Below are 21,734 nucleotides of genomic sequence, written 5' to 3'. Positions count from 1 at the left end.
GGCAGAGGGACGGAACCGAAGTGTAAAATTATGAGTTGCCAAGGGAGGGGATAATATAAAATAGAGGGAGAGGATAGATGTATGTAAAATTATGACAGGCTTGGGTACGGGATATGAGTATTTGAACTGATGATGGGCATAGGGAGGGGATGGGAGTATGTAAAATGAGGTGGTATTGGCAGGTTAGGTGGTTAAAACCTTTTCCCAGGGTAGAAATGTCAAATACTGAATGACATACATAGCTTTAAGGTGAGAGGGGCAAAGTTTAAAGGAGTTGTGTGGGGCAAGCTTTTTTTAGAGAGGTATGTGCCTGTTAAATGCTGGTGGGGGGTGGCGATGGAGTCAGATACAATAATAGCACTTATGAGGCTTTCGGATAGTCATATGGAGATGTAGGGATATGGATCGTGCAGGCAGGGGAGATTAAAATAATTTTCACCTGGCCTCATAGACACAAACATCTGGAGTAACTCAGCTGGACAGACAGCATCTCTGGAGAGAAGGAATGGCTGACATTTCGGGTCGCGACCCTGGCCTCATGCTCAGCACAGACATCGTAAGCTGAAAGGACTGTTACATGGAGCGTAGAACAGTACAGCACAAGAATAGGTCCCACAATGTCTATGCTGAACATGATGCCAAGACTATATCTGAACTGCCTGCACGATGATGCCAAGACTATATCTGAACTGCCTGCCTCCAGAAGTCTCTTGAGCCACACCATCGTGTCGACTTCCACCACTGCGTTCCAGGCACCCTGTAAAATAAAAACTTCCTCGCACATCTCCCTTAAATGTTGCCCCTCACCTGTTTCCGATCTATGGTCCTCCTTACTTTGCCAAACGTTTGTTAATTTACCAAACATGCTGATGACTTGTTGATGCCAGTAATTGGGGTGGGGAGAGAAAGTTTCGGCAAGCAACAATCTTGCTGTCGAGTTGTCACTGAGGGAGTTGGAGGTGTGCCGCCTGCAGTTCCAGTTACCATGCTATAGTAAGAAAGTGATAGCACTGGAGAGCAGATTTACCAGGCTGATACCTGGGCTGAAGCATTTCAACCATGAACAGTTGGAGAAAGACACAAATAGCTGGAGTACCTCAGCGGGACAGGCAGCATCTCTGGAGAAAAGGAATAGGTGACATTTCGGGAAACGTCACCTATTCCTTTTCTCCAAAGATGCTGCCTGACCCGCTGAGTTACTTCAGCATTTTGTGTCTTATCTTCTGTGTAAGCCAGCATCGGTAGTTCCTTCCTACACATGAATAGAGTTGGAGTAGGCTGGAGTCAGGGGACATGGGGAGAAGGCAGGAACGGAGTACTGATTGGGGATGATCAGCCATGATCACATTGAATGGCGGTGCTGGCTCGAAGGGCTGAATGGCCTACTCCTGCATCTATTGTCTATTGATGTGTTCTTTGCAGGCCGAGTTAACTTGATTGAGAGATACAAAATCATGAGGGGCATAGCTAGGGTAAATAATATTTCTCTTAGAATTATAACCGGTGCAAGTAGTTTTAAGATAAGGGGTGTGAGATTGTGTAAGTAAGATTGAGTAAGATATTTTTTCACATGTGGACCATTACCTGATTCTTGCTATATTTGAGAAACATTTTGATGAACACCATAAATGGGATTGCTACAGATTAGTCATGATGGTTAGCCCAGCCGCAGGCTTACGATCCCTTTCTCTTTGCTCTCTACCTTTTGTGTTTGTGTTTGGCTTAATTGTATTCATGCATATTCGTATCTGATCTCATTGGATAGCACACAAACAAAATGTTTTCACTGCACTTTGCTACATGATACACTTGGCAATAATAAACCCAGCCTACTACCCTATTCAGACCAGAATCGTCTACTTGTCATTCAAGTGTCTCCTGCCTAGGATCTTGTGTAGGAAGGAACTGCAGATGCTGGTTTACACTGAAGATGGACACAAATGCTGGTGTTTCAGTTCAAGGCCCTTTTTCAGACTGAGAGTCGGGGAGAGGGAAACTAGAGATATGGAAGGGTACAAAGAGAATGTAAGGTGTGGAAAGAATGGATCAAAGTAGACAATGATGAAGAAAATGTAGAATAGGTCATTGTTGGCTGAGGGGAAGGTGACGAGGCATGCAAACAGTTAAATAATCACCTTTGAATTATAGCAGAATAGAAATGGAAGCATACATATGACTGCAGAGAAGGTGTTGGAGGGAATACTTTTCTGAGTCTTTTCAACCATTGGCCAGACTGGCCAATATCACTGCTTGAGTTTTGGTACAGAATAGCTGGGCTGAAGGGCCTGTTTCTATACTGTATTTGCCCACCCCCATTTTATTGAGCTTGTTAATCTAAATATAGGCTGGAAAGTTCAAGAGGGGCAAGGATAAGCAAGATTAGCTTGCTTTAAGTGCTTTCACAGTGTTAGAACAGATCACAATGAAGCCATCCGGAGTTATATGACATGGTCTTGTGCAAGGGGTTAGGATTAATTAATGACCTAATTGTGAAGGTGACCTAAATATCAGTTATCATAACATGATTACATTTTATATTTAATTTAATGGAGAGAAAAATGGGCCCTGGAATTGTACTTTAAACATAAATAAGGGCACAATGTGAATGGACATTGGATTCAAAATCGGTCCATTAACATGCTATGTAACACATTTAATGGGATCTTTCAGAATATAACGAATAAATACATTACAATGAGAAAAAAGAATGGTCTGCAATGAACTAAAAATGTCAACGGTGGTATCATGTCTAAAGGTCATGAGGTCATAAGTGATAGGAGCAGAATTAGGCCATTCGGATTATCAAGTCTACTCTGCCGTTCAATTCAAGATAAAGAAGCATGAAAACCCGCACCACCAGACTCGGGAACAGCTTCTGCCCTTCTGTTTCAGGCCTCTGAACAGTCTTTCCATAAGCAGCTAGAGAATTGATGGTTTCACCGGTCATTGGACTTCATGTCTATGGAACTGATGTGCTACAATGCTAAGAACTATATTCTGCACTATGTATCTTCACCTTTGCTCTATCTATCTTGAGTTTGACAGGATTGTATTTTCTGATTTGATTGGATAGCATGCAAAACAAAGCGAGGTATATGTGCCAGTATATAAAATTGAGAGGCATCAAGGATAGGCAGTCAGAACCTTTCTCTCAGTGGAAATAACCAACACTACAAAGCATAGCTATAAGGCGAGTTTTTTTTTACATAGGTGGAGGCCTGGAACACATTGCCTGGGGCTGTGGTGGCAGATATATTAGTGGCGTTTAAGAGGCTTTTATGTTGGAACATGGAAGTGCAGGGAATAGAGAGATATGGATCATGTACAGGCAGATCAGTTTAACTTGGCATCATGTTCGGCACAAACATTGTGGGTCGAAGGGTCTGTTCCTGTGCTGTACCGTTCTAGTGTAAAATAATAAACCTAAACCATGAATGTAATAGGTTGAATGGCACAGTCTTATCCTCCATTGCTGGTAGCATTTAGAAACTGTTGATTAAATATCACTGGATTTTGAACAGGACAGAAGATAGTTGCATCTTTTTAAAAGTTTTTTATTAGCCACTCTTCAGGTAAACTGGTAAGCTATTAGGAAAATGCAGGTAGCTCCTGTGATGCCATCACTTCTTGGAAAGCTATATTCCATTGATCTTGCACATAATAGTATTTGAAAGCATGTCCGTGGTTTAGGGATGCTAAGGGTTTTTAAAGAACAAAAGCCAATCGTGAAGTATAAAGAAAACTAGAATTCAGTTATATTGTTTTTCCTAAATCCTTTACCTTCACAAACTTAATTCTGATTGATCTGAAATCAGTTCAGTTTAGTTTGTTGTCACGTGCGCAGTGAAAAGATTTTGTCGCGTGCGATCCAGTCAGCAGAAAAACGATACATGATTACAATCGAGCCGTGTACAGTGTTTAGATACATAATAAGGGAATAATGTTTAGTGCAAGGTTAAGCCAGCAAAGTCCGATCAAAGTCCGACTCCAGGACTTCCGTTTTCTAGGCCTCCATTCCCTCATCTTCACCATGGATGTCCAGTCACTCTACACCTCCATCCCCCACCAGGAGGGTCTCAAAGCCCTCCGTTTCTTCCTCGACCGGAGAACCAACCAATCCCCATCTACTGATACTCTCCTCCGCCTAGCGGAGCTGGTCCTTACCCGTACTAACTTTTCATTTGACACCTCCCATTTCCTCCAAATACAAGGCGTAGCTATGGGCACGCGCATGGGCCCTAGCTGTGCCTGCCCAGTTGTAGGGTACGCCGAACAATCCTTGTTCGAGACGTACAGTGGCCCTATCCCAGAACTCTACCTCCGCTACATCGACGACTGCATTGGTGCTACCTCCTGAACCCACACACAACTCACTGATTTCATCCATTTCACCACTAACTTCCATCCGGCACTCAAATACACCTGGACCATTTCCCTACCATTTCTTGACCTTACTATCTCCATCGCAGGTGATAGTCTACTAACTGACATCCACTATAAACCCACTGACTCCCATGGCTATCTGGGTACACTTCTTCCCACCCTGCTTCCTGTAAGGACTCCATCCCGTACTCCAAATTCCTCCGTCTACACCGCATCTGCACCCAGGATGAGGTGTTCCACACCAGGGCATCGGAGATGTCCTCATTCTTCAGGGAACGGGGGTTCCCCTCTTCTACCTAGATGAGGCTCCCATCTGGGTCTCTTCTATACCCCGTGACTCTGCTCTCACTCCCCATTCCCCCCACTCGTAACAAGGGCAAAGTCCCCCTTGTCCTCACCTTCCACCATATCAGCCGTCACATACAACAAATAATTCTCCAACATTTTTGCCACCTCCAACGTGATCCCACCACATGCCACATCTTCCCATCTCCTTCCCTGCCTGTTTTCCGCTGAGACCGCTCCCTCCGTAACTCCCTGGTCAATTCGTTCCTTCCCACCCGAACCACCCCCTCTCCGGGCACTTTCCCTTGCAACCGCAAGAAATGCCACACTTATCGCTTTACCTCCCCCCTTAACTCCATTCAAGGACCCAAGCAGTCTTTCCAGGTGTGGCAGAGGTTCACCTGCACCTCCTCCAACATCATCTATTGCATCCACTGCTCTAGATGTCAGTTGCTCTGTATCGGTGAGTCAAGGCGTATGCTTGGCGATCGCATAGGCTTGGCGATCGCTTCGCTGAACACCTCCGCTCGGTCGCAATAACCAACCTGATCTCCTGGTGGTTCAGCACTTCAACTCCCCTTCCCATTCCGAATCCGACCTTTCTGTCCTGGGCCTCCTCCATGGCCAGAGTGAGGACCACCATAAATTGGAGGAGCAGCACCTCATATTTTGCTTGGGCAGTCTGCACCCCAGCTGTATGAACATTGACCTCTAATTTGAGGTAGTCCTTACTTTCTTCTCCCCTTTTCAGCTCTCCCTCAGCCCTCTGGCTTCACTTCCTTTCTTCCTCCTGCCCCCCACCCTCACATCAGTCTGAAGAATGGTTTCAACCCGAAACGTTGCCTATTTTCTTCACTCCATAGATGCTGCCTCACCCGCTGCGTTTCTCCACCATTTTTGTCTATCTCCAATCAAAGATGGTCTGAGGATCACCAATGAGGTAGATAGTAGTTCAGCACTTCTCTCTGGTTGTGGTAGGATGGTTCAGTGCCTGATAACAGCTGGGAAGAATCTGTTCTTGAATCTGGAGGTGTGCGTTTTCACACTTCTGTACCTTTTGCCTGATGGGAGAGGGGAAAGAATGGAGTGGAAAGGCTGCGACTTGTCCATGATTATTCTGCTGGCCGTGCTGAGATAGATATAGATAGATATGCCATTTATTGTCACTATACATGTATAGTGAAATTGAAAGCTGCTCGTATTCAGTGCATACATATAATTTAGTACAAAAAACAAGAAACAAAAAACAAAAAACAGAAGGGAGAAGGGGGGCGATAGGTGCACAATTCTGCGGCGCTATATACATATATACAGATGGAAGTCCGGATGTTGAGCTGTGAAGTCAGTGCATGTGTGAATTTGAATTAAGAGTAGTTATAATTTTCGGAAAGCAACTATTTCTGAGTATTTGTCCTGGATTTGATGCACCTATAGCGCCTTCCAGAGGGCAGCTGGTCGAACAGTCCAAACGCAGGATGGGAGCTGTGTGAGGTGTAAATGGAGTCAATAGAAAGGAAATTAAGTATTTACAGCCACTAAATAAACTTGCACTTTTCAGGTAGCAACCAGCATATCTGATAAAGGAAACATCAATTGCTAACATTTTAAAGCAATACTTGGGCATGGTAATAGTATAACATGCTGGATTGGTGAGATTATACACTGTTGGTATATGACCAAAAAGAATACTTAAACATTTATTTTTATTTTAACTACAAAGTTGCGGAAGTGACTTTGCATGCTGTGATCCAGTTATATTTTGCTGTGAACACCTCTCCACTTGGTCTCGTGTCCTGTTGGCATCAGCACCTGCTTGATGTTATTGTAGTAATCTATGGGCTAAGGCCAATCATACAGGCAGAGTCATGTCACCTGGTAAGTGTTGACAGTGAGGAAACCTCTCATCTGAGCCAGACTAGGTCTTTTCCTGAGTCCAGTTGCACGTCGGCGCAGTTCACAATATTGTCTCCAAGATGGCACATCAAATTATTACTTGACAATGCCTTTCCTTTGGGGAAACTCGCTAAACATTCGCCTTGACAGTGCTGTCAACATCTTAATAGGCCATTCTCACGTTACGAGCTGACGCAAGAGGTAACCCGAGTGAAGGGGTCGTGGTTGAGCACGATATAACAGGTAAAAGATCAAGAGTTTAGATTAGATTAGATTAGATTCCTTTATTGTCATTCAGACCTTAACGAAATTATGTTGCCTGCAGTCATACACAGAACCAGTAAAAACAAAACATACAATAAACACAAATTAAACATCCACCACAGTGAGTTCTCCAAGCACATCCTCACTGTGATGGAGGCAAAGTCTTAGTCTCCCTCTGCCTCCTTGTTCTCCCTCTGCGCTGAGGCGATCGATCCAGGCCGGAGATGCCGCCCTCCAGCCCAGCGGACCTCCGTGGTGATGTCGCCGCCGCCGAAAGCCGGAACGCCGTCTCCGCTCCGAGACGGCCCGCCACAGCATCAGCTCCGGGCAGCCGCCCCAGCTCCAGGCCGCCGCCCCAGCTCCGGGTCCCGCAGTCTCCGCTCCAGGCCGCCGCCCCAGCTCCGTTTTTCGCAGTCTCCGCTCCGGGCCGCCGCCCCAGCTCCAGGTCCTGCAGTCTCCGCTCCGGGCCGCCGCCCCAGCTCCGGGCCGCCGCCCCAGCTCCGGGTCCCGCAGTCTCAGCTCCGAGCCCCGCTGCATCAGCTCTAGGCCGCCGCCGAAAACCAGAACGACGCACCAGCAAATCGGGCCACCGCTGCCTCAGCCCTGAAGACGGCCAGCCTCTCGTTGGTGAGTCCTGGCTGGCTCTGCCTCCGGAGCCTCGGGGTCAGTCGCAGGCTGGAGGCCGCCAGCTCCGCCATTAGGCCTCAGCGCAGACGGAGGCAGAGAAGGGGGATACGACACGAAAAAGTCGCATTCCCCCAAAGGAAGAGACAGAGAAGATGTTTCACCCCCCTAACACAACCCAACAAACTAAAACTTAACCAAAACAAGACAAAAAAAACAACAGAAAAAAGTAAAGACAGACGGACTGCAGGTGAGCCGCAGCTGTTAACAGCGCTGCCACTTCCAGAAAAACCGAGTTCCCACGGGTAGACGGCAGTTTCTCGTTTACTTGTCATTTCTGCGATGTTCCCAGTTCGTCTCCTGGGTTACTCTTGAGCCAATCCCGATTGAAGTTTTGTTTTAATAAGCAACAGTGTTATGTTTTAATAAGCAACAGTGTTAAAGAAGACCTCTCCATCCTGTGCCTTTGTTTTAAAGATACAATTCAGAGCGGCCGCATCTATTGATGTGACCTACAAAGGGAAAATGCGCACCATCCAGTGCCAGAGCAGTTATACTTATGATTTGTTTGAAACACACAGGTTTGATATGTTTTAATTGAATTTACTGCCATGTCTACACACTGCGGGGAGACGGGAAATTAAATCTTTGAATGTGGACGGATGTGCACATCAGATTGTTGTGAGACGGACTCAAGGTTCGCCTCCTGAGTTGCTTTGGTGCCCAGGCGTGAGTTGAGATTGAGAGAGGGGGGGTGGGGGGGGCGTCATTAATCTGTCTGGGGTGACATGGCTCTTGGGTTAGGCTGGGATCATTCTCTGCGGGGTGATCTTAGTGCGGGAGACAAGTGCAGGAGAGGTGTACTGACTGTGTGAGCAGAACTTTGGAAGTGATTGCCCACCAGTCTCAAAAGCCGCTGTTTCTCCCTGTCCCTGGGATAGCAGGGGGCGATCAAACAGCACAATACCACCCTCCCCCTCCAATTCCAGAGGAATCCGCTCCCCGATGGGCCGCTACGGCGACAAGTGGCAGTTCGCCCACAGCCCGAGCTGCGCCCCCTCATCCGCAACCCGGGTTCCTCTGGAGTTGGAGCGGGGCTGGGCTGAAGTTGCTGTTGGCTGTGGGTCTCTGGGTTCTCCGTGCTTGCAGTGGGTCTGGGGATCGATGTCCCATTGGTCCTGACGTCTCTGGTGACTGGCACGGACCTGCTGGCATCGCCGACGTAAAGACAGTGCAAAGCCCCCGCGCCGGTGCAATGGGCGGGGAGCTGGAGAGGGGAGGGAAGGGGTCACACATATGGCCGGGAAGCAGAGGGGTGTAGGTGGGGGTGGTGACAGATGGGGCCAAAAATGAGTGGAGAAAGACAGAAACACCAATGTGCAAAGGAGATCTACAACAGTGCATGATCTCTCTCGCGTGGCAGGTGACTGTCGCTGGGAAACTGAAGGGAGCGACATTCTGCTGCTGCCTGCCCGCTGAGTTAAAGAGTTCCCACGGTAGACTAACGATACACTAAGGTAAACGCACGGGCCACTACGTTCTTAAATCGAGTTAAAATGTTTCAATTATTAACCACAAGAGTAAAATTGACTCATGGAAAATTTCAAACATGTTTGATTTTTTGCAAGAGTAGACAAGTTACACGAGAACCTGCAGTTAGCACTACGTTGCGTCCACGAATGCCGTACGTTAATCGTACGTTATTACCACGAGGTTTAACTCGGGTGCGATTTCTGAAAAGTAATTTTGATCAGCAATTTGGAGCTACTTTCGCATCTCTCCCATGTCATGAGAATGGTACGGTGGCGCAGCGGTAGAGTTGCTGTCTTACAACACCAGAGACCCAGATTCGATCCTGACTATTGGTGCAGTCTGTATGGTGTTGTACGTTCCCCCTGTAACCTGTGCGGTATTTCTCTGGGATCTCCCGTTTTCTCCCACACTCCAAAGATGTACCGGTTGTAGGCGAATTGGAATGCTATAATTGTAAATTGACCCTAGTGTGTGTAGGATAGTGTTAGTGTACGGGAATCGCTGGTCGGCATGGACTCAGTGAGCCGAAGAGCCTGTTACTGCGCAGTATCAGTAAACTAAACCTTTTCTGCCTCAACTTTAACTGTGATTTCGCCCTTTCCTAATTGCCAACTTGTTCGATGTTTCACAATGTTTTATTGCGGATGGTGAGTGCAAATGAAGTGGAAGTTCCAACTGTACTGAATTTGTTATAGCATGTTTGTAACAGTTTTAATAAACTAATTCTGACCTTTTCTGTCTTGCAGCAATTCGCCTATCCCAGTTTCGTCAAGGGTATGTTACATTAAATATCGCGATCCCGTGAGTGTTGGTGTGGCCCAGCATCTAACAAACGTGGTTTTTATAGACAGAGGCCTGATTGTTGTACCATTTAATGAAGGTAGGTATTTAAGGCTTTGTTGCAAATTTATCAGCTGTTAGACTTATTTTAATCATAAATTCTCTTTTTAGCTGAGGGAAAGTTTCCTGGAAGTGGACAGTGGTCTTTATTATTTAACAGAGATTATTCTGTTATCAAGTGTTACTACATTTTTTTTTTGCCACATCAATATTTCCATATTGAGGTATAAAAAAAAGTAAATATTTTTGAGGCACCATATATATTGCATTAACAGCATTCCTAAAAAAGATTTTCAACAGGGAAAACAGTATTCTTATTCTGTGATTGAATCCATGCACCCAAAGCCCACTTCCACATCCACTTCTCTTTCCTCAGCAAATGTCTGACGAATATTCAGTTGTTTCACTGTGTTTCAAATACAGGCTAACATAGTAAAAGGAGACTTGGGTTGCAACTTATAACATGCAGTATTAGTAATCAGTCTGAATGCCCTACTTTATTTGGCAAAGATATTGTAGTCCACTCTTGTGGATATCCTCTTAAAATAACATGCAAGAAATGTCATAACCTTGTTTGAATGGATTAATTACTAATATTGCATCATATAGCTTCAGTCTTTTAAAAAAAAATTACCAATTTGTTCTGATGCTTGCTTTTGCTAAAATTCAGTTAGCCTACAAACTAGTCATGACACATCATTTTAAACAAGGGACAACCCTTCCAGGAGCTGTGTCAAGCTGCAGAAAATCTAGCAGATTTGTCGGCAGAACTTGTTTCACGGACAGTAACATGACAGAGAGCTAAATAAAGTGAAACAGCTCTGACAAATAACTATCAATGTTTACCCTTTCTTTTGAACAAGGACTTGGACGCAATTTGTTCAGAAGTAATAAAGTTATACAGCCTATTTAATTCTAAAACATTAATTAAAATGTAGTTAGTTGTGGATATCCTGTACTTGAACAAAACTATTTATTAATGTGATACCAATTTTCATTTTCAATATGCCCATTGTCCCCTGTAAATTAGTAAATAGGAAACTAAGATTGCAAAATGTACAAATGCAGCACAAAATAAACAAAATTAAATTTATTTTGTAAAAGCTGGAAAAGTCAGCAGCCAGCACAATAGGAAAATGGATTGTAAAGTTTCATACTTTCGATTTAACATTATTGGAAATACGAATGTATTTCCACACTCAATTACAAATAATGATGCTAACTGGCTGCAGAGGTTAATAATATTAGCTGGCTTTCGCAGATTCAATTAGTTTGCATCAGTTGCATCTTCCAGTAAAATCTAGATGTAATCGCATCCAGCACAGTATTTGAGTTGATCGCTTATGGGAGGAATTATAATATTGGACCTTATGTTCACATCGTAATTACATTAAGATTTTATTAGCATAGTACATGTTTTGAGGGTGTGGCTTTGAGAACAGTCTTTATCATTATCTCTTTCAAATAGTTTCTTGGACAGTTAACTGTTATTAATACAGATGCTGCCCTGCTGAGGTTATTGGATATATTGCAAAATTGGTTTGGCAGATAAAGGGTTAGTTTAAAATGCATATTTAGAATTAACATTAAATAAACTTTTTCAGAGGTTTAATTCTTTGTATATTTCTTTGAAATTCACATTTTGGTAATAATTGAGAATTAAAATTTATAGTTTATGACTTTCTGTGCCATTTCAATGATAATGGAGTTTGCCATCTTGTAGGAATAAATGGATTTTTGTGTTTTGGACAAGTACACAAAAACATTCAGCTTAAGTAATCTAAACATTTTTTAATTGTTTTACGTTATTTATGTGGCACTACGTTGCAATTCTAGAAGGTGTTTCAGTATTAAGGGTTTTTGAGCAATAAATAGCTACATTTCTTTAATATAAGCCAAATCAGTGGCTGGTCCTTCTCCTGCAGGTATATAATGTTTGCCAGTAATTTGAAATACGTTCTAATTAATTTAAGGTTTTTCTTTATTAGCCATATTGAATGGTAGATGGAATCCCAGTACCAATATTAATTTGGTTTTGTATGTTTTCTCTGTGATGTGTGTGCATTAGTAGATGACTAGACTGGCGAAGGCAGACCTGTGCACTTGCCTACTGTAGGCATTGTTTGCCATGCCACTATTGCTGCCAACCAAGCAAAGCCTTCACGGGGGGAATAATGACTGGAGACTGCCCGCCGACCTCTTCCAAGATGGATGCCCTGTCTTTTTTATTTGTCCCTTGTATGCGTCTTCTCTTTAGGCATTTTAATCCTTTTCTGTTTCTGTGCTGTTTGTTAATGTTCTCTAACAAAAATACTGTTTAATGAAATCAGTTCCTGATATGCAGTGTGTGGGTGATGTACGTATGTTTATATTGGGAGACAATTTTTTTAGACGTGGTAGAATTTATTAAAATTCCAAGATAAATGTATATCTGTGTTATTTAACCTTGTTGCATTTTGCCATAACTTGCTTTAAATTATAAGTGTTTGTTTTCCACAAAATTACTTGTGAACTTAATGTAAGGCATTGAAATTTCCAATTGATTTGAGACATTTCATTTGTTGATTCCGCACCATTGACTGAATGCTGCAGAGAAATCCTGTTCCCTGTATTGTGTAAATGATAGCTATCCACTTATTTGTGTAGAAGCAAAAAAAATAATGTAACTAACTTTTATGAGCAAAATTTGAATGCTCTAGCAAAAAAAAACTATTTTATTCCATATGCACTTTTCCAAACTATTATAATTCAGCTTCAGAGCTCCAATAAGTGACTTTTTTAACTGCATAGTATGCATTTAGTAAAAAAATATGAACTTGATTTATTGCGTGTGTATCATGCCCTCACAGAAACAATGGCTGTGTTCCCCGTTCACTCCAAAATCTGTCATTGTTTTAATAGCTTTCTTTCCACTATTTCCATTATCAATAATATCATGTGATGTAAAGCAGAGCATGCGTCTTGACTGACTAAATGCAGTATGATCTTTATTTCCAAAAATACTTTCTGCGTGTGGATTAAGGTGTTGTTTTCATATTTAAAATCTAGCTGCTTGGTGATATCCTTTTATGAAGTACGAATTGATGTTTCTCAATATGAAACAATGTGTGGAAAAATTTGTCTCAATTGACGAACCCTTGATTTTTAAAAAAAATTACAACCTAAAATTTGGCTTTTTTTTTGCAAAGTATACAGTGATTCATGCTGGGGTACTTGTTTTTCTTGGGTGCCCAAAGCTCTATGGTGTATACATGTGCTCTGATCACCAAAGTTGGTTAATGAAAGCAAACTGATGAAAATTCTCATTGAGTGAAAAGAGAAAGAAATGTAATGTTTTGCTGGAAACATCAATTCTCTTTACTTCTGCCATGGGAGAATAATACAGTACAATAATACAGACTATTATCCATACTCTGAATTCATCCATGTGGTTTTAAATGCAATTCATGGAGGTGACTTCATGTGAAAGTTTGACCCTGCTCTTTCCAAGTCTACAAGACTACCAGATTTCAAAGGAATTGCCTCACTGAACTCCTTGGTAGAGCTTTGCTTTGAGAAAACAGTTGCGTTAGATTGATCTGGTATTAAAAACCATGTTTTGAATAATGACCACTGTATGTAAATATATTAAACTAAAACTCTAAAATAATTTAAATCTCAGTGATAACCACAAAGATAATTTTTCTAGTTTGATACTATAACTGGAGGGTCATTATGAAGCAACTTGGATGTATTGTCGACACACTTATACATGGAGTTGCTGCTCAAAGATTTTCCAATAATCCATGGTGACATGGGTTGATATACTTGCAGAAGAATAGATGGAAACGAGTAGTGATGTATTCTCTTTCCTCTGGACACGGTGCAGCCTATGTTTAGCATTTGCCCATTGAGATCCAACCATAGACAGAGAATTTTATAGGAAAGCCCAAATAAATTTGGATTCTAGTAGAAAACCACTAGAATTTGCTTAGGAGCAAATTTCTCCTAAAATTAAATATTGTCAACAAGAAAGGCTTGTTGGAAAGCTTTTTGTTGTCCCCTTTATTCAGTTCCATTGAGCAGCATTGTGTTTTGTTATTGTGAGAAGCAGGATCAAAAAGATCCCCAATAGATGACAGGGCCAAGGGGATAAGCTAACAAATGTGCATAACGTGCTTCAAATTTGCCACTTGTCTATCCAATTCAAATGATTTTGTGCTCGTGCGACTTGTGGCGATTACACCCCACTTTGGAAAGCATTTGGAAAATATTTTGACTTTGTTCTTACAGTGCAGTTGAGTCTAATTGAAAATTTGGCGTTGTGTGGTGTTCCCATGTATTGGGTGTCCTGGCAATGAAAAGGAAGTGGAAGTAGGCAGTGGTTTAGTCCCTCTTTATTCTTTGTGAGCCAGGGAGCAGTCTTCGGCGTTCTCGCAACTACGTGTTCACTCGCGATTGCTTGAGGTTCTGTTCTTCCACCACCACCAACTCTTCCCCCTGCGAATGTTACTGAACATTAGCTCAACTTCGTTTCGTGACCAGCCATCGGCTGTGACACCCCCGCGGCTTGCTGTCCCTCTGTGCTGTTGGTCAGCATAGCTGCCATCGAGCAGCGGCCCAGCAGCATTCAGATGGGAAATAGATTTTAAAAACAAATTTAAATTAAATCCTCCTTTTAAATTTTGCATGATCTCTGCAATCCAGCCATTCTGCATCTTCCTATGCACGTTGGGATGAATCTGTTAGTTAACATTTTTCTTGACTTTTTGAAAATAAATAATTACAGGTCAGTTGAGATTTTGAAGCTTGGAAACAAAATTAAATTCAGTAGTTACAAAGCTCCTCTAACTTTAGTAAATATGCAACTAACCTGATAATGTTACTGCAATAGTTCTCTCTGCAAGAAATGTAGCCAGTGAAACTCCCGTGGTTTAGACATAGCGAAATAATGAATTGTTTTATCACAGATATGTTTCCAATTTTGCTATCTTTTGGTGCTATCTCCCTATGTAATCATTTGCTTCTGTTGACATCTCTCTTTTTCTAAACGCATTAATCTTTTCACTCCCTCTCTACCGTTGTTCTCTTTCTCATGCCGATACTTATGACATTCTCCCGCTTACTTGGTTCTTTTACATTTTCTCATTTCCCTTTTCTCCCTTACTATCCTAACCCTCATTTGATTCTTTATCTCATAGTTACTAATGACAATTCAGTGTCATATTCTGAGCTATACACAGCTGAGTAAGTAGCAGCCCTGGCTGGGTTTCTTTTTGCCCCACACACAGGTTATAGAATTGAACAATTGATAAGGCCAGTAATGCTGTTAACATCCATTTTTAATCTCAGTTAAATGTGGCATCCTTTGACAGGTCAATGGCAATATCTGTTTAGCAGCATTTCTGCTCAATATAATTAATTAGTTTAAAATAAATAATTACCATATGTTTGTACAAGTTTTTTTAATTTAGCTCCCATTTATCGCATTTAATTTTTTCTCTAAGGCAAATAAAGCCAATTATTTCTCATAATCGGTATGAATGTAATAACCTGATTTTTGCCTAGAGACAAGAGTTCCAGATTTAGAAACGGCTCTCAATCAACAGAGACTTGGTTCAGATTGTGCCTTGCACCATTTTCCCCATTCTGCAGTCACTTTGCAAGGACAGGATCTATTTTAGCAGATCCATGTCAATGCCGAGCTCTGGAAAAATGAGCTAGTAGCGGTCACATAGACCACAGGGTCAGGAGGGAGGAGATGCCGCCCATTGTGTTGTATGTGGAGAGAGAAGGGAGGAAAACATTTTTAAAAAGCCACTTTTCAGTCACCTACATGCAGCTGAAAATGCATTTAGTCCACCCCATTTTTTTCTCACAGTAACTGGCATCCAGTTCACTGTGAAATCATTTGTGCCGACGCACATTTGTACTCTTTTGTACTCCTAATCGGGTAATCAGATATCAGATTTTAGAAGTGCAAGTTTTAACACTGATATTCAAGGAGAAATGAGTTACATGAAACATTTGTAACCTCATAAGTAAACAATGATGGTTTCTTGCTTTGAGTGTTTAACTGGTTTTTATATCAGTTCTCGGATTTTGGCTGTGTGTCATTTTATTGGGGACTAAAAAAAGAATTTTAAAAAATGTTCTTCTTTTCTGTATCTGATGTTCTGTGTGCTAGTAGTGATGCAGCCAACATGAACGGTTGTCGTGTGTAACACAACTTTCGAACACTGAGAGTGATCGCCTGGGGAAAACGTCCATGCTTGATATCGTATGGTACATGACCAATAAGTTTCAAGTACAGGTGACCATAGCTCAAAGTGTTAAATTATTGTCTACATTTTTAATTATTAAAACAATTTTTCCTGTAATATATGGTTGCATACAGTTTTGCGCTTTTAATTTTATTACAGAGTAGGTTAAAAGACATCTTTATGTTTATGTATTTGGAAGGATCTAGAAGTGAGCTCTCAGACTAGTCAATCTGTGATATTGAGATGGGGAGCAAATAAAAAAAATCATTTTTTTTTAGTTTCCATTATCTTAAGTAATTGTCTTGTTTCTTTCACAGGTAAAATCCCAGATGAAACCAAAGCCTTGCCCCTTTTGGCTCCTGCCCCTTCTGTTACAGGGCTGATACCCGGTGCAGGGTTGCTCCCAATACCTACTTCAAGCCCTCTTGCTTCAGTGAGTGATATTTTGAAGCCTAAAGTGTCTGGCGAACATTTTTATTGTACTTATATTGCAGTTCAGTGGAAGTCTAGCAAATGACAGCCACAACGTTTGATGTTAATGTAGACGCCAATTGTTTTGTTTGTGTAATGTTGAATGTTACATTTTGTAAAAGGGACGGGCAGCTTGTGGTGGGTTAATTGCCGATGGTGATTTCTGGAGACAATGGGTCTGCAAGCCAATGGTTCCGTGAGAGTTCAAAATCTGGGCTGTAGGAAGGGGTGATGCATGTAATATTCTCCACCATATGTGTCATCCCTTTTGTTTGCCCCACATTCTGATGTTGCCAATATATCTCTTTCAGTATTTTGTTAAACCATTTCCTTTGGCATGTTTATTGTCATTCACTTTGCAAAAAGGTTTGTGTTTATATGGCCCCTTTAGCAAAGAAAACTAACTCAAGATGTTAGAAGCAGTATCAAACAACAATTAATGCTGAATCACCTAAACATTTACTGGGGCAAATATCAAAAGCTCAGTTAAAAAGTTAATATGTGATAGGAGCAGAATTAGGCCATTCGGCCCATCAAGTCCACCATCATTCAATCATGGCTGATTTATTTCTTCCTCCTAACCCCATTTTCCCGCCTTCTCCCCATAAGCTCTGACACCCGTACTAATCAAGAATCTATCTCTGCCACAAATACAGTGCCCTCCATAATTTGAGATTTGCATTTGAAAAAATCACATGTGATTAAAGTGCACTGTCAGATTTTATTAAAGGGCATTTTTATACATTTTGGTTTCACCATGTAGAAATTACAGCAGTGTTTATACATAGTCCCCCCATTTCAGGTCACCATAATGTTCGGGACACGTGGCTTCACAGGCGTTTGTAATTGCTCAGGTGTGTTTAATTGCCTCCTTAATGCAGGTATAAGCGAGCTCTCAGCACCGTCTTTCTTGCAGTCTTTCCATCACCTTTGGAAACTTTTATTGCTGCTTATCAACATGTGGACCAAAGTTGTGCCAATGAAACTCAAAGAAGCCATTATGAGACTGAGAAACAAGAATAAAACTGTTAGAGACATCAGCCAAACCTTAGGCTTATCAAAATCAACTGTTTGGAATATCATTAAGATGAAAGAGAACACTTGTGAGCTTACTAATCGCAAAGGGACTGGCAGGCCAAGGAAGGCCTCCACAGCTGATGACTGAAGAATTCTCTCTATAATAAAGAAAAATCCCCAAACACCTGTCCGACAGATCAGAAACACTCTTCAGGAGTCAGGTGTGGATTTGTCAATGACCACTGTCTGCAGAATACTTCATGAGCAGAAATACAGAGGCTACACTGCAAGATGCCGCAAAACTGGTTAGCCGCAAAAATAGGATGGCTGGGTTACAGTTTGCCAAGAAGTACTGTACAGAGCAACCACAGTTCTGGAAAAAGATCTTGTGGGCAGATGAGACGAAGAACTTATATCAGAGTGATGGCAAGAGCAAAGTATGGAGGAGAGAATGGACTGCCCAAGATCCAAAGCATACCACCTCATCTGTGAAACAGTGGTGGGGGTCTTATGGCCTGGCCATGTATGGCTGCTGAAGGTACTGGCTCACTTATCTTCATTGATGATACAACTGCGGATGGTAGTAGCATAATGAATTCTGAAGTGTATAGACACATCCTATCTGCTCAAGTTCAAACAAATGCCTCAAAACTCATTGACCGGCGGTTCATTATACAGCAAGACAATGATCCCAAACATACTGCTAAAGCAGCAAAGGAGTTTTTCAAAGCTAAAAAATGGTAAATTCTTGAGTGGCCAAGTCAAATCACCCGATTTGAACCCAATTGAGCATGGCTTTTATATGCTGAAGAGAAAACTGAAGGGGACTAGCCCCCATAAGCTAAAGATGGCTGCAATACAGGCCTGGCAGAGCATCACCAGAGAAGACACCCAACAACTGATGATGTCCATGAATCGCAGACTTCAAGCAGTTATTGCATGCAAAGGATATGCAACAAAATACTAAACATGACTACTTTCATTTACATGACATTGCTGTGTCCCAAACATTATGGTGCCCTGAAATGGGGGGACTATGTATAAACACTGCTGTAATTTCTACATGGTGAAACCAAAATGTATAAAAATGGCCTTTATTAAAATCTGACAATGTGCACTTTAACCATGTGATTTTTTTTCTATTACAAATCTCAAATTGTGTAGTACAGAGGCAAATAAATAAATGATGGGTCTTTGTCCCAAACATTATGGAGGGCACTGTGTATCCACTGACTTCTCCACAGTGTGGCAAAGAATTCTACAGATTCACCACCCTCTGACCAAAGATTCCTCCTCATCTCCTTCCTAAAAGAACGTCTTCCTTCCATCTCATCTCCTTGCTAAAAGATAGACTTTAAGGGATTTTTAATGGTAGATGTTTAAAATTTGACTTCACGTCAAGCAGCGCAATAGGGAAAGAAGTAGAGATAATGGTCCAGGCAAGGATCCTTCATCAGACATGGGAACGTGAAAAGACAACTGGGGTTTAGGTTGCAGGAGGGTGGTTGAGACCACAGAGGGAATGCATGTGATAGATTGTAGACGAATGTTGTCACGGTCTTTTGAGTGCATTTCATCTTCACACTTTTCATTCTATTCTCATTCTCTTCCTACGATCAATGGGTGAATAAAAATTGTACCAAATACACTAGAAGCAGCTGAGGTTTGGAAAACCTCAAAATTACCCAAGATAAAATGACAGGCCTAGCTGGGAATAAGACGGCACAAATACATTTCGCACTGTAACACTTCCAAGTAAAATGTCCCAGGAATCTACAGCGAAATGTTATACAAAAATTAGTTGATGCTGAGCCATGTTAAGAAATGTTAGAACAGGTGACCAAAAACTTGGTTAAAGAGATGGGTTTTGAGGAGGACTTTAAAAGATAAAAGAACTGTGGAAAAATGGAAAGGTTGAGGGAGGGGGTGCCTTAGGAATCTGCCTCCAAAAGCCACAAATACCAATGGTAGATGAACCAAATGTTGATCTGATGGATTGGCAGAATTGGATGAAGGAACATATCTGAAGTTTGTAAACTGCATGACATTAGAGGTAAGGAAGAGCATGACCTTGGAAGCTAGAGTGAACATTTTAAAGCCGAGTGTAAACTGCTGAAGAAACTCAGTTAGTTAGGCATCATTTTTTAGAGCCAAAGGGATAGTCAACATTTTGGATCAAGACCCAGCATCAGGACCTCAAACTAAAACTATCTCCTTCAGCAAGTGGCATGTGGCTCAGTCGGAAAGGATGGTCGGTCTGCAAACATAAGACTGATCAGTGAGTGGGTGCAGCAGAGTTTTGGAAAACCTGCAAAGGATGAAATGAAGGACTTTGGAGGTTGGCCTGGAGTGCATTGGTATGGCCAAAATCAACCTATAAATACATGACCGAGGATTTCAGCAGCAGTTGAACTAACACAGAGACAGGGCTGGGCAGGGCTGAGATGGAAATTGGAACAATTTCTTTAAGCTTGGTGTCCATTTTCACATAATGTTCAAAATGTCAGCATGTGCAGCATGATTTGAAAGAAAATGTCTTTTTTTTGCGAGGGATGGCTTAGTAACATTTTTTTTTTTACAACGTGCTCAATAATTCTTGAGCTACATGTTTTATTTGACAGATTACTGGTGTTGAAGTAACGGCAAGTGCAGTGGGGACTATTGTTGGTCCTGTCCCTATTACTACACTGGGAGCACTACAAGCTGGACTCGATCCATCCCTAACAGCGTTAGGACTAAGCTCACAACCTCCCACAATGGGCAACGTCGACCCTTCCAAGATTGAAGAAATTAGAAGAACCATTTATGTTGGAAACTTGAATTCACAGGTAATTTATTGTTATTGTTCAAGCTATTGGGTCCTTTTTATTTTATGCTATTAAATAAATAACTTTTAAATCACCCTAGATTATTATTCTCTTTCAAAACACATTGCATGTAATAGGGTTTTGATCATGATGTGAAAATGGACACCAAGCATTATAAAGAAATTGTTCCAATTTTCATCTCGATAAGATTGCCCTCCCCTTCCCCAACGTCTGTTTCTCTGCTGCTGAAACCGTCGGTAATGTTATTAAAATGTTAATTTGTCTTGCCAATGCATTCCAGGCCAACCTCTAGTTTAAATGTATTTAATTGTTTTGATGGCTGCAAGATGATTGGAGTTCTGGTAACATTGAATTGTAGAATAAAGCCCTGTGGTCACTTTTCTTTTGTGACATAAATGTGCAGTTAGGTCTCAACTGCATGTGCACGGATGGTAACTTTCCACACTCGGTCCGAGGACAGACAATTTATTATGAGTATATATACATATTCTATGGTATGTGGACACACTGATCTGTTCTGTATTTATGCTTACAATACTCTGTTGTGCTGCAGCAAGCAAGAATTTCATTGTCCTATCTGGGACACATGATAATAAACTCTCTTGACTTGACTTGCAATGATGAGTTCTGTGGGGAATTCAACATGAAGCTGCAAAAGAAGATTGCGGTTCAGATTGGCCCTCGAGGAATAATAGACTCATCCGAAACGTTGTAAACAATGGAAAAGTAAAATAAATGGAAATGTGGCTAGGCTACAGAGATAACTTTCAGAAAATACTACCAATAATTAAGCTATTAAGAAAAAGATTTGGGATTGATTTCTCAATGATAGACTTGCAATGTTGAGAAATTGTGTTGTACTGTTCGAGATCATTGTTGACGTGATGTTTGGCAAGACCAAGCGATAAATCCATCAGGGAAGATGGAACTCTTGGATCTTTATTTCACTGCGGTCTTTTTATGCAATAATCATACCCATCGGGAATTGGTGTCTGCCACAAACACATGCTGATTCCTGGTGTCAAATTGTTCTTGTACAGGTTCACCATTGTTTCTCTAGCAGTCGGTGGTCTGGCACTTCCTTTAACCCAGACAAAATTACAAGAGAGCACTTGAAATTCCCCATCCACACAAACCTCCCCCGAAAATGTGACATTAGGTCGGGTGAGGCAGCCCATTCTGACCTCATCAGGAGTTACGCCACGATCAACGGGCCAAATTTGCCCCCTGTGGCTGGGTCTCTGGAACTCCGGCCCAGTCGGAGCTGGCAGATCATAGCTGACCTCCGTGGCCGATCGGCTGGTTGAATTTGCACCGTGCGCCTTTACAGGCCAATATCATGGTTCCTCGGCTG

The 21,734-nt window shown here is 41.9% G+C and overlaps 1 protein-coding gene across 2 annotated transcripts in view; it reads left to right on the top strand.

The window, feature by feature from the left end:
- LOC129695173 (splicing regulatory glutamine/lysine-rich protein 1-like) overlaps nucleotides 1-21,734 on the top strand; it is a 59,208-nt gene that overhangs the window by 1,480 nt on the left and 35,994 nt on the right. The window contains exons 2-4 of one of the 2 annotated variants that reach the window (XM_055631948.1): nucleotides 9,729-9,862; nucleotides 16,382-16,497; nucleotides 20,174-20,380. In XM_055631948.1, coding sequence (XP_055487923.1) covers nucleotides 9,729-9,862; nucleotides 16,382-16,497; nucleotides 20,174-20,380 — 457 coding nt within the window. The remainder of the gene's footprint in view (nucleotides 1-9,728; nucleotides 9,863-16,381; nucleotides 16,498-20,173; nucleotides 20,381-21,734) is intronic. The other variant, XM_055631953.1, reaches the window with a different exon arrangement.

This window comes from Leucoraja erinacea, chromosome 3, assembly GCF_028641065.1.
Source record: "Leucoraja erinacea ecotype New England chromosome 3, Leri_hhj_1, whole genome shotgun sequence".
In the NCBI taxonomy this organism is placed as follows: domain Eukaryota; kingdom Metazoa; phylum Chordata; class Chondrichthyes; order Rajiformes; family Rajidae; genus Leucoraja; species Leucoraja erinaceus.
This window is presented reverse-complemented; position numbering and strand designations above follow the sequence as displayed.